General features: G+C 40.4%; 1 protein-coding gene across 1 annotated transcript in view; it reads right to left on the minus strand.

Annotated features, from left to right (window-relative positions):
• Positions 1 to 14,553, minus strand: part of GLG1 (golgi glycoprotein 1) — a 3,171,999-nt gene that overhangs the window by 217,865 nt on the left and 2,939,581 nt on the right. The window contains exon 26 of the mRNA XM_044081599.1: positions 9,353 to 9,473. Coding sequence (XP_043937534.1) covers positions 9,353 to 9,473 — 121 coding nt within the window. The remainder of the gene's footprint in view (positions 1 to 9,352; positions 9,474 to 14,553) is intronic.

The following is a 14,553-nucleotide window of genomic DNA, read 5'->3' on the forward strand; positions in this document are numbered from 1 at the left end:
CAATAAAATCCCACAACACTTACTAAAGAGAGTATTTTTTTTTTAATTTGTGATCATTAATACATTTCATATTAATTACATATTTACATTATTTACATAAACATCACTCAATACATTTTTAAATGTTCCCCCACCTCTTTTACCCACAACCAAAACCATATTTTTCCAATATTCTTGTCAATGTCCATTTATCATTGTATTGGGACTCATTAGGTCTCTCGTTCCATATTATCTATGTTAGATAAAATATAACTGTCCATTTTCTTTGCCTTTTCTTGAGACCTTGTTCCATAACTGTTTTCTATCCAGTCCATATTTAACATTTCAAATTTCAAATAATCTTTAACCAAATCATGTTTACACCCTTTTCCACAACTCTTGAATGCCTTCCCATTAAAAATGTTCTGTAGTTTCAACTCTTTACACTTACTACATATTCTATCATGTTTACTTCTACAAGCCATATTTGCTTTTACTGGTAACTTGCCTATGGACAAGCTCCACAAAAAATCTTTCCATTCTTTAATTCTTTTATAATTTGTATATCTCATCATTATTGCTTTTTTTCTTACTTGTTTTTAACTCTTTCCATAGATTAAAAAATAAAAACATTTCATAATATTAACATACTATTCCTTTACAATCTTTTCTATTACATTCTTTTTTGTTTCCATAACACAATTTTATTATGAAATTCTCTAACTTCTTCATTAGTGACACTTTTACTTTTCGTCAATTCCATTTCTTCCCAAAGTTGCTTGTATTTACCATACATTGACTCTACCAAATTATCTTTCATAACTCCTTTTAATTCTTTATACATATTTAAAGAGGTTGCATGCACAACTGGGTTCATCAATCCCACCTCCCCCACTCTTCTTTCATATAAAAAATTCCTCTCTTTACAAGGTTCAATCTCAACCCCCAGATGAATGAAAATATCATAATTGTTTTTCATACTTTGGTATCATATAAATGTTCGCAACAAAAGCTATTTCATCCAATATTATAGTATTTATCAAATGTGATTTCTTTCTATATGGAAGTCTGTATGTTTTCCAGGAAGCGATCATTTCTTTGATTCTTTTAATAACTCTGCACCACTGTTCAAGTTTATATTAATTTCTACCAAATACTATCCCCACATATATATATATATATATATATATATATATATATATATATATACATATATACACACACTTTTCATTATATTCTACCCCTCCTATTATTCCTTCGTAACCAAAACCTTTTTCTATTTATTTATACTTAAACCAATTTTCTTGACTATAACACTTCATTTTACATTGAAGTCTTCCGTCCATAATTTATTTTTAGCAATTATTACAATGTCAGACACATAATTATGCATTATCAGTATATGTACCTCCATAATTTTGCATCCTCCATTACTTGTCATTTTATTTATCTCCACAACTACTATACTCATCACCAATGAGAATATCACACTGCTGGCTGGACATCCTTGTTTAATACCACACACTATTTTCACATTTTCCCCAATCCAATTGTTTATGGTACTATAACACTGTCCCATACCCTCAATATCTGTCCAAACCTTCTTCCTTCTTAATGCTCACCCAAACTACATATTTCTTCTTTGTTACTTTTATTCGCCCTCTCCTCCGACAGTATCCCCCACTGTTTCAGCATAAGCCTTTTTATCTGGAACATTCTCTGGCACATTTTCTCCTCCTAGTTTCTCCATAATCTCATTCCAGGACAGTGCAGCTACACTTTCCGGCTCACTCTGGTTTATCTCCTCCAGATAAACATCCTGCAACCCTCCTGACTGGAGGGTTGAAAAGTACAGTTGTGTACACTTACAATAAATGTAGATGTTTGAGTGTATTCACTGTTGCAGTCATCACACACGGGTTATCTGCCTGCAGATAGCCCTTGGTCGGCCCGAATACCAGAGTCTTGGGATTTCTGCGTCGGATGCTGTCGCCTCTTCCATAACGTCAGACCGTCAGGGGTATAAAACATGCAGCCGACGCCATTACATCAGTTTTTCTTGCTCCAGATGTCAGGATCCCCCAAAATAGGAAGCTATTAAATGGTGTGGAACACCTCCAGTAAAAAGTAAATACCATTGTCATAGAAAATGGCCAAAAAGAGGATAGGTAGAAAGTACAGAAAAAAACAGGGGGCTGGAGGGAGGGTAACCAGGACTGCAACAGTGAATACACTCAAACATCTACATTTATGGTAAGTGTACACAACTGTACGATGTTCTTCATGTTTCACTGTTGCAGTCATCACACTTGGGTTGATTCCCAAAGCTGAGGAAGGGTGGAGGCAGTCAAGAAGTGTTAGGGCTGGCTAACAGGCCTTGTAAGACTGCTGTGGAAAATCCAGCTCTGGATTTAGAAAAGATAGGCAAGTGGTAATGCTTGGTGAAGGTGTGTACAGAACTCCAGGTTGCAGCTTCCAGTATGCCCTGGTAGGGACTCCCCTGAGAAATGCTGTAAATGTTGAGGTAGCCCTAGTGGAATGAGTTCTGATCCCCAGTAGGGTAGGTTTTCCAAGGTGTTTGTAGCAGAAATGGATACAGTGCGCTATCCATTTGGAAATGGTTTGCTTTGAAATGGCCTTGCCCCCTGCCCCTGTAACAAAGCTGACTAGCAGTTGGTCAGATTTTCTGAAAGGTTTAGTACCGTCAAGGTAGAACCTGAGCTGTCTGTGCAAGTCCAAGGAGTGCAGGATCCTTTCCCCTTTATTCTGAGGATTAGGGAAAAAGGTTGGCAGATGGATTGGTTTAAAGCCACACTGGATACCACATTGGGCATAAATGATGGGTTAGTCCTGAGGGAAATCCTGTCAGCATGAAAAATAATGAAGGGTTCCCACAGCCATTAGTGCCTGTAACTCACACACACTTCTTGCTAAAGTGATGGCTAGAAGTAATCCTGTTTTCCAAGAGAGCAATTTTAACTCTGCTGCAGCAGCAGGTTCAAAGGGGGGGAAACGTGAGCTTCTCTAGTACAAAGTTAAGGTCCCAGGCAGGGGTGGGAGCTCTCCTAGGGGGCCTTAAATTGTTAGCTCCTTTCAGGAACTGTTTGATGAGTGGGTGAGAAAAGACAGGTGGCTCAGTATTGTAATGAACTGAGATGGCAGAGGCATGAATCTTAATGGATGAGAAGGATAGGCTTCTGTGAAGCAGCTCTGCTAGGTAATCTAGGATATGAGGTAAGGTGGGCAACAGCTGTGTCCTTTCCCTGAGACTGTCTCCAAGAACAATATCTTTTCCACTTTTCAGAATAGGATTTCCTAGTACTAGGCCTTCTGGCTTCAAGGATGACGTCCAGCACCTGTTGGCTGAGGTTTGCTGGTGGTGTATTCAGGGGATAAGCCATGCTGCAAGGTTTAGGGTTTGCAGCTGCGGATGCAAAATCTGTCCCACCTGCTGGGACAGCAGGGAGGGTTGTCTGATGTAGGTGCCAGGGTGGAACTGCTGTCAGACTGCATAGGAGTGGGTACCAGTACTGAAGTGACCAGTCTGGGGCAATACTGATTGTCCTTGGTCTGTCCTGTTTGACCTTGAGTAGTACTTTTGAGAGGAGGGGTAGAGGGGGAAAGGCATAAATTGAGAGGTTTTCCCATGTAAAGGATAGGGCATCCACTTTCCATGCTTTGCTGTGAAGATTTCTGGTGCAAAATTTGCTCAACTGATGGTTTTGGGGGAAGGCAACAAGGTCCACCTCTGGTGTCCCCCACCTCTGGATTAGACGTTTGAATGATGTGGGTTCCAGTTTCCACTCAGGTGGGTGCTGTAGATTTCTGCTTAAATTGTCTGCAAGTGAATTTTGTTTGCCTGGCAGGAATTGAGCTTGCAGGTGCATTTGGTTGCTAAAGTCCGTGTTCCATAGGGCCATGGCTAACCTGCAGAGTGAGTAGGAATGAGTTCTTCCCTGCTTGTTTATGTACCATATAAGTGTGGTGTTGTCGGTCTGTCTCTCAGGAGTTGTCCTGGGTGGATAAGGTATTTGAAGGCTGTCAGAGCATTCTGTACAGCTAATGTTTCTTTTTGATTGATATGCAGGGGAATTTGTCCTGGGCTCCATTTGCCTTGAATGCATTTGTCTGCCATGTGAGCCCCCTATGTATATAGTCTGATGCGTCTGTTATCAGGGTTTGGGCGGCAAGGGGTTGAGTGAAAGGAAGTCCCTTGTTGTGGTTGCATGCCTCTGCCCACCAAAGGAACTCTGTCCTTAGACAAGGAATGATATGAATCACTGTTTCTAGGTCCTGAGAATGTTGACACCAGAGACTTTTTAAGTACCACTGAAGTTTCCTCATATGCTGTATTGCATATGGAATTAGTAGAATGCATGAGGCCATGAACCCTAGGGCTTGCAGTATTTTTCTTGCAGAAACTGGGTTTTGGTGGCCATTAGTTTGAAGTAGTTTGTCAAATAGACCTGTTTTTCTGGAGTGAGGAATGCCATCTGGGAAGTTGTGTTCAAGCTTGCTCCCAGGAATACAATCTTTTGGCTGGGCACCAGTTGTGATTTCTTTTCGTTGACGGTGTACCCCACAGAAGTTAGGAGTGTCTTTACAAATGCCAGGTGCTGAAGTAGCAATTCCTGACTGTCCGCCTGAATCAGGCAATCATCCAAGTATGGGTAAATTTGAATATTTCTCTGCCTGCAGAATGCAATGGCTGGAGCCAGGCACTTTGTGAATACCCTAGGTGCAGTAGATAAACCAAAGGGAAGTGCAGAGAACTGATAGTGCATAGAGCCTGCCCTAAAACATAGATATTTCCTGCAAGATTCCCTTCTGGGGATGTGCAGATAAGCTTCTTTTAAGTCTAGGGTGACTAGCCAGGCATACTTGTCTAGCATAGGAAAAAGCTGTTGCAGTGTAAGCATTTTGAATTTTGGGACCTCCAGGAAGGTGTTGAAAATTGACAGATCCAGGATAGGGTGCCAAGAGCTCTCTTTTCTGGGCACCAGAACAGTCTGGATTAGATACCCTGCAATTTTTCTTTAGGAACAGGTTGAATAGCCCTGATATTGAGAAGAGAGAGTACTTGTTTTTGAGCCCCTACCCACTGGTTTGGAGGAAGGTCTAGCAACTTGCTTGGGGTTGGCAGTGAGTGGAAGTAGAATCTGTATCCCTGGATACAATGTTTAGAACCCATCGGTCCTGGGTAATGTGCATCCAGTTTTTTGAATGAAGGGCGAGTTTTCCTCCTAGGGGTGCAAGTACTTAGGCATGTCTGGGAAGGATGAAAGAAAAGTCACTGGGAGCTTTTTCCAAAAGGGGGTGGCTTACCACTCCCTGTTTTTGAGGTGGGAGCACTCCATTGTTTAGATCTCTGTATACCCTGAGACTGTAGCCTTGGTGGCCTGTTGCCCCTGGGTTTGGGCTGAGAAGGCCTGGGATGGACTGGAAAGAACCAGTTTTTAGAAGGCCAATGCCTACTGAATCAAGGCGGCTGCACATGTAAGAAATCTTTAACAGTTTGCATAGATTTAGCTTTTTCCTCCATCTTTTTAAGAACTCCTTCTGCTTTTTTGCCACACAAACGTTCCTGGTTTAATGGAGCATCTAGTAATTTTGCTTTGACATGGTCTGGCAAGACTTGTTCCTTCATCCAAGCATGCCTTCTCAGTACAGACCCAGTGACAGCAGCCCTGCAAGATGCTTCTAAGGCATCAAAACCAGACTGCAAAGTGTGTTTACTAACTTGGTTTGCAGAAAGCATCAACTCTTGTAAATCTTTATTTTCTGTACATTCTGGAAGCAACAACATTTTTTGTTTAATTAGTTCTATAATATGTTGCTGGTACTTCAACATGTGAAACTGGCAATTCAAAGCCCTGATGGGAAGAGTTGCAGAGATATATACCTTCTTACCCCATCTGTCTAAAGCTCTAGAATCCCTGTCCGAAGGGGTAGGGTTTTTGCCTGTAGTAGCCTTAATGCCTTTAGGTCCCTGGGAAATGGTCTCTGGATCCGCAGTGGGATTCTTAGAGAGAAATTTGTGAGTCGGTTTCTCTGTAGTACCTGTCAGGCTTTCTAGGAGCTGGTGGTAAAGTATCAGGAGTAAGACTGGATTCCATGAAGACATCATATACAATATCCAGGACAGGGGGTACAGCCAGAGGCCTGCGCTGAGGCAAGTCTAAAAATTCTCTGAGCCCCTTTTTGGGCTGAGGATAGTCCTGGCATTCCCAGCAGAAATGTTCTCAAGGTATGCAAGGTTTCACCAAAAGAAAAATCCTCTGGAGGGAAGGCAGGGGGAATGGAATCCTCTGCATCTGAATCCTCAAAGGTAGATAAGGGTATGTCCTGGTAATCAGAGGGATCAGAGTCATCAGACTCATGGTCTGTAGAATCAGAAGGAAAATCAATTCTTTATCTTTTAGAGGGGGAAGGCTGGTTTCCTCTAATTAAAGTTATAAGGTCTTCAGCCATTCTAAGCATTTGTTTCTGTGGCATGGGAGCTTGAGCATGCACTTTGGTCATCTGTTTTCTAGGCGTAGTGCGAACTATAGGCCTTAGAAACTCAGTAGATTTAGTCAAAAACGAAGTTTTTGGTTTAATACAATCAGAAGGTCGGAATACACCCTCAGAAGCCGATGCCTGCACAGCGGCTCCAGACCCATCAAAGGTAGATACATCAGCAGGTTCCATAGTTGAAGAAGCATCTCGTGGCATACTGGACTCCAAATGGTCTCAGCAGAGGCCTGTGAATCTGTAGAAGCAGGTATCAGGGGCTGCGAAGGCGCCTCACCGAGTACTGGCGGACTGGCGACTAGCTTAACGGAAGCGTCGGCGGCAGTTTTGGACCTATGCGGTCTGTCTCTGTCTTTATCCTTACGTATTTTCAGAAGATCGGTAGTCGGATGGCTTATCAAAGCCATTTCGGAATACGGAGAATGAGAGCGGAAGAATTTAGCGACAAAGATAGCCAGACTACGAATAGTTTGGGCGTTAAACAAGGCACAAAACCAACAGCGAGGGACGTCGTGGTCTGGGCCTAAACAGGTGACGCAGTAAGAATGAAAATCTCTGTGAGGAATTTGCTTTCCACACGCAAGACAATTAACTTTTTCTGACATCGGTTAGAGCAAGAAAAAAGGATCCCCAACGGGGTACTTAGCTTTAGAAAACTTCAGGTTTGAAACTTGAAAAACGGAAATTTCAGGTAACGGCCGACCGGCACTTGCAAACTGCTTCTGCTTCGGGCTCCCACACGGCAAGCAAAGCTGATGTAATGGCGTTGGCTGCATGTTTTATACCCCTGACGATCTGACATCATGGAAGAGGCGACAGCATCTGAAGTAGAAATCCCAAGACTCTGGTATTCGGGGCAGGTGGGGAGGGTGGCCTAATGGTTAAGGTGTTTGCCTTACAAACACAAGGTGCAGGGTTTGAGTCTCACAAGGGATAACTGGCTAGGCTTAAAATGGCCCACAAGGGCAGTTAGCTTAGTACTAATCTATGAAACTGAGGGTTACCTGCAGGCAGATAACCCAAGTGTGATGACTGCAACAGTGAAACACGAATATCAATGCATTTTTCCACCAATTCTGCTGCTTCAAACTGATTTTGCTCCAAATCCATTTCCATCTCTGCATTCACTTCTGTTTCCTCCTTGACCTCCTCTCCATTCGAAAACAATTATTTCTCTGCTCCCAAATCATTTGAGAGGACTTCTGGTAGTGACTCTACCATTTTGACTGCATTTTCAGCAACTTTCATACGTTTCAGCAAAAGATGAATCAGCCATGTTTTCTCCCTGTTCCTCTGGGCCGCCTCCATGCCCGGAACGGGAACAGAAAGTTTGTTGTGTCACACAAACTTGTCCCCATACTACCAAGAGTAGGGGAATTTCCGGTGCCCTAACCACTATAAATACCACCTTGGGTCTCCCCTGAAAAGGGGCCACTGACCTAGTACGACTAACCTGGTCAACAAAGTATATTAAAAAAAAATAATAATAAAATACAAGTTCTTACAAAAACCAAGGGCAGAAACTGCAAACAAATTTTACATGCTGAAGATCTTTATGCAGTACTAATGCTTCTGTACTATAGTGGTTAGAAGTATTTTATAATCTCTTTTTTCTTCTCTTTTAAACAACATGCTTAAGAAAGACATATTAATATGATTTAGTTTTTCAATCAAGGTTGCTTTGTCCCAAAATGCACCATTTCCACACAAAAAGCAACACTTTGCCATTTATCTGCGCTCTCATCACTCCAAACGTAGTGAATGGCAGTAGTATGAATTTTCTGCTTCCACTGAGTATTTTTAAAAAAACCCTACGACTTTTTCATACAAACATTTTTGTTCCATGCAAACGCTACATATACACCTGTAATGTTCTTATTCAGTAAGGAATAGCCTATTGAACTGGCTTCTGTAAAGCTTCAGTCTAAGATGCAACTACTCTCTTCTTCTACTACAGGCCACATACATATCAAGTGTTTTCATTCCACGTCTGTTTTGTCCCCTCTACAGCAAATAGTTAACAAAACTGCCAATCTAATTAATGGTCAGATGGCACATCAGTACTATCAACAAACTAACAGGAAATAAAACAAGGTTTCAGATATATACAAATAATGTTCACAGATTGTAGAACCAGGCAGAGAGTAAACAGCAATATTTAAATCATATTTATACAGAACTTTCTAAAGATTACATTAATGAGAATGGAAATTACTTGTAATGGGGAAAAAGCTGATGCTAACACAGTGCTGTCTTGTTAATACAGTTTATTGGGCCATGCACCTACTTAAAATAGCTTCTAAAACAATCTCAATGCTGAATGAAGATGGGAGGGGGAATCTTCATTAAAAACAAAAATCGGCATTTACTGTTATTTAATGTATTACTCATTTTATTCTGCAGAATGGCACAAGGAAAAAATGAGTCTTAAAATAATCTCTGTAATTCTGTGTCATTCTATGTAATAAAAAGGGATAATATGAAAATAAGTTGGGGTTGGTGTTTTCTAGTTACTGCAAAACTCTAAAAAGTCTAATCTGTTATTCCTAAATACTTTACTAATATAAAGAAAGACGTATAGACATGTCAAAATACATTCTGACCTTACCCCACAGGTATAGCTGGTTAACAAGCTATTTCCTGTGATTCAGTGGTGCAAAGTTTGATTCCCTCAACCTCCACTGCCTAACTGCTACTCTGAGCAAGTCACTTCAACAGAAACCACTTCTGGGCTCAGTCTGAAATAGGTACATGGAGATTAGTGCTCTGCCCAGGAAAACAAACAAAAATAAAAACACAAGCTACTTATAATGTCCACCTCCAAAGGTGGCTCTGATTTAGTAATAACACGGATACTTACGTCGTCCTTTGCCAGGTGGAATCGCAGCACAAAAGTGCTTGATATCAAGAGCACAGGCTAAATGAAGTACAGGATCTACGAATATATCGGCTTTGCTTTCCTTCAGCATGTTCAGTACCTCCTGAAAAAGGAGGAGAGACAATTATTAAACAGCTTTATAAAGGGAATAAGTAACATAACAGATCCAGACATACAAGCATAACCAAATGCTTAGTGAAGACACCTTCCAATCTGTTTTCTTCTTATAAATTTATTTTATTAATTTTATTTTATTTTACATTTGTTAATCGGGGGTGTCTGACTGAGACAAAAAAGCCCTTTTTCAGCAGAGGCCCGGGGAGAAAAGCTCCACAAAGAAAAATTACAAATACATTTAGTTACACATGATCAGTATACACACAAATTACAAGAGACATGTTTTTACAGTGGTATGTGGCACATCAACAGTTACAGTGGAGAGAACAAACAAAAAAATATTAATTTAAAAATAAAGGTAATTAATAGATTTGTGGTGTACAGCTGAAATTTGGAACATAGGTAGAATACATGCATAGTACACCGGTACAGTGCATACATTGTAGATTAGCCAGTGTTTGTAAGAATGAAAACTATTATCAAGTACTCTAGGTTTAGTATGTGTACCTTATTCCACCACTTTCACTAGCCTGCCTTTCCTCCCTATGTCTTTTTTTCCATGTATCAACTTGTACCACCCCCTCTCAACTATGCATTCCAAGAAGCAATCACCTGCTGCTGACATTTTTTTTTAGTCACATGCCATCTAACCACCGCCTGTTAACACTGCATTGTCTTGTATCCTTCCTTTTTCCATTCTCTTCTCCACCAAGCAGATTATCTACGGTCTAAGATAATGGTAAGCAGGCTTTTTATGAACTGTGAGTGGGTGTGCCTTCTTTGAAGGTTGGGCGCCGGGCTGGCAACTCGACACCGTAAAATTCCACTGCCACTCATAAGTGGACCGGTGACCTGCTGTGGCGACCCCTAACTGCGAAAAGTCGAAAGACATTACTTACTCTTAAAAGACACTCAAATGTCAGGCAATAATGCTTATATGGGAGAAGGGAGGCTACCTATGACACTTGTGTATATACATATATATATATATATATATATACATATATATATATATATATATATACACACATATATATATATATATATATACATACACACATACATATATATATATGCATATTTTAAACAGTGCATGTTTATTACAGTAAATTAATCTGCATGTCTGCAAGAAATCATAAAAGAAAAATAAATAAAAAAATAAAAAATGCTCTGCTATCACTTGTTACAATACTCCTACTGATGGTTCCCAGAAGAGTGCTACCCAAAATGTGTACAAATGCTGCTCTCTGGCACTAGCATCAGCTGCTGCCTTACCCCTACTCAGTTTCCTCTTAGTCCACATCCATATTTCTCCTTACCATCATGATGATCCTAAACATTACCCACCACCTTAATACTCTCCACCCAATACAGCCTGCAGAACTAAACAGTACATTTCAGATAAGGTTGCAACAACACACATTCCTCTAACCAATGCCATCAGTTCCCTCCAGCAGGAAAGCAATCAATACAATTACTCAAAATAGCAATACCCATTCTAGTTTACCACCAAGACTCTCTCTCTCAGATTACCTTATCCTTGTCTCCTATAACCATCAAACCACATCTGTACAAAAACCAACCCACTACCTTACTAACATTTTCTTGTCCTGACTTACAGTAAAGATAAAACCCAAGTTAAATACAATGCCACTAAGTAAGACTATTTTACTATTTCTCCTCACTCTCCTATCACCACCAGCTATCAAGTCCAACTCCTTCAAATACTTAGGACTTCAACTAATTGTCTCAAAGAATAACATCTACCCAGCCTGTCTTGCTCCATGACACCCTATCTCTACAAACAAACCATACCCGATTTATTTTTCTATAAATATCTTAAAACTAAGCATCCAAATTTACAAATATCAAACCAAGACCAAAATATAACTGGTCACACTATTCCCTCTGTAAAATATCAGTTCAAAAATTAGTGGAGATATTCACCCCAACCTAGATCCCACTGTTTATAAAACCATCACTTCCAACCCAAAATAAACCAGCTACCTTGCACATCTTAGCAGAAAACAGAACCCAAACTCACCTTATAAAATATGAACCTAAGAAGTACATGCAATAAAATCCATGACATACATGCTTATCTTGCCACATACACTCTATGTATTCGTAGCTACTGAAACCTGGTTAAAAAAAAGATATAGGGGATAATGAGATCATCCCCCCCTGGACACAATACACTCAAGCATAGACAAAACAAGTGTTCAGGTGGTGTAGCAATCATCTATAAAAATTCCCCATTACCTTACTTCCACAGGAAGCACCCAAGCTTGACAATGCTGAAGTAATAATTACACTCCTAAAAATCAACAATAGGAAAACTATATGTTTAACAATTTATATACCACCAGGAAAACCCTGAAACTGCGGAAAGCATTCTGTATCGGATATCCCAACAAATTAACCATGAACCTATAATACTTGATATATATATAGACTGGCAACTCAAATTCCGCTACCCCTACTGAATCCATAAAATTGTACAAAGTCAGACAATTAATGCACCTTCAGGGATACATTCAACAGATTGGATTCTTCCAAACAAACCAGACAAACTGACAAAAGTAGGCTGGCTCTCATATAATACAAGTGACCACATACCAACATATGCTATTAGAACTCACCATAACCTACATAAACATTCCCTATTATCAAATACAACCAACTTCAACAAAGACATTTTCAATGAAAGAAAAAAAATATATAACTGGAATGTACTTAGAACAATGCCGCTAGATACTGCTGTAGAACACTTTAATAACATTCTTACAGACCTTAAATAATCTAGCACCAGTACGTAATAAAAGAGCAAGTCCAACCCCGTACAATGGCTGACAAAGGAAACCAAACAAATGATGACAAAAAGGGATAACGTCTGGAAAAACTAGTATAAAAATACAACTCTAAAGGACTTCCTCCAGTTTAGACATCTTTGATATGGAGTTCTGCAAGGTTTCTAACAGGATATAAACAACCCAAAACATTTTTAGTTATCTCCAAAAAAACTACACTACCCTGGCAAGACCACCAGTCCCTCTCCAAAAACAGACAACACAACAAACACCCTCACACAGTTTAATTCCTACTTTATACAATTAATATCTCTCAGTAACACATCTGGTCCCCTCGCTCTGCCCCTGTCAAATCAAAACCACCCACAGCTCTTCAGTTTTAGTCCGGTACCTACTTCACTTGCAAGGAAGTTGCTCCTTAAACTAAAAACTACCTTTGTAGCTGTAAAACAACTTCCATCAGACTACCTAAAAATGGTTGCAGAAGTCATAACCCTTCCTGTGTCCATTCTAATTAATAGGTCCATAGCAGAAAGATATGCTCCATCACTGTGGAAAAAATCATACATCATACCACTGCACAAAGGTGGCACATCTACAGAGATAATAACTATAAACCAATAGCGATTCTCTTCCCCTTCTCCAAAATATTAGAGAACTGCATCCATATGCAGCTGATGCAATACCTAACCCCTAATAACCTGCTCTCAGAAATACAACATGGTTTTGGGCCCCAGCACAGCACCACTGCTGCTCTACTACATTTTACCAATATAACAGACACAAACGATGGTCTGATTGTGTTCACCATGTTCTTAAACTTGTCAAAAGCATTTGATACCATCTCACACCAGCAAAGTACAGTTGTGTACACTTAACATAAATGTAGATGCTCGAGTGTATTCACTGTTGCAGTCATTACATTTGGTTAATCTGCTGGCAGGTTGCCCTCAGTCGGCCTGATTAACAAAGTCTTGGGTCCTGCGTCGGTTGCTGTCCCTTCTTCCATGACATCAGGTTGTCAGGGGTATAAAACATGCAGCTGACGCCATTACATCAGTTTTTCTTTCCTCAGATGTCAGGTGCCCCCCAAATGTGGAGCAAATAAAATTAAAAACACAAAAATATACCTCCAATCCCAAAAGCAAATACACCAAAAGGGCTTTTATAAGCATAGTGAAAGAAAGTATAGGTATAGCCAGAGAAAAATAGGGGGCTGGAGGGAGGGTAAACAGGACTGCAACAGTGAATACACTCGAACATCTACATTTACAGTACGTGTACACAACTGTACAATGTTCTTAGTGTTTCACTGTTGCAGTCATTACATTTGGGTAGATTCCCAAAGCTATGGCTGGGTGGAGGGAATTATACAGCATTAGGACCAGCTATCAGGCCCTGCAGGACAGCAGTGGGAAAGCCAACTCTGGATTTAGAGAAAAGTGGTAAATGGTAATGTTTGGTGAACGTATGAACTGAGCTCTAGGTAGCAGCTTCTAGAATGTCCCTGGAAGGAACACCTCTGAGAAAGGCTGTAGAAGTAGATGCAGCCCTGGTGGAATGGGATCTGATCCCCTGGGGGATAGTTTTTCCATGGTGCATATAACAAAAACGAATACAATGGCTTATCCATTTGGAAATAGTTTGCTTTGAAACAGCCTTTCCCTCTGCCCCTGCGGCAAATGCCACCAGCAATTGTTCAGAAATCTGAAGTAAAATCTAAGTTGTCTGTTCACATCCAATGAATGCAGAATCCACTCCCACTTGTTCTCTGGACTGGGAAAGAAAGTTAGCAAATGAATGGTCTGATTAAGAGCCACACTGGATACCACCTTAGGCATGAAGGATGGATTGGTCCTGAGAGATACCCTGTCCGCATGAAAAAAGATGAAAGGCTCCACCTGCCATAAGAGCCTGTAATTCGGAAATCCTTCTAGCTGAAGTGACTGCTAAAAGGAAAGCTGTTTTTCAGGAGAGAAATTTTAAGTCTGCAGTAGCAGCTGGCTCGAAAGGAGGGAGAGTGAGCTTTTCCAATACAAAATTGAGGTCCCAGGCAGGGGTTGGAGCTCTCCTGGATGGTCTTAAGTTTTTGGCCCCTCTGAGATACTGCTTTAGCAGAGGATGAGAGAAGAGGGGAGGTTATGTGTTGTAATGAGCTGAAATGGCTGACATATGGATTTTTATGGAAGAAAAGGACAGGCCGTTGTGAAGCATCTCAGTTAAGTATTGTAAAATCTGAGGAATGTTGGGCACTGC

The sequence above is a fragment of the Protopterus annectens genome, chromosome 8.part1, assembly GCF_019279795.1.
Source record: "Protopterus annectens isolate FY-2018-M chromosome 8.part1, PAN1.0, whole genome shotgun sequence".
Classification (NCBI taxonomy): domain Eukaryota; kingdom Metazoa; phylum Chordata; order Ceratodontiformes; family Protopteridae; genus Protopterus; species Protopterus annectens.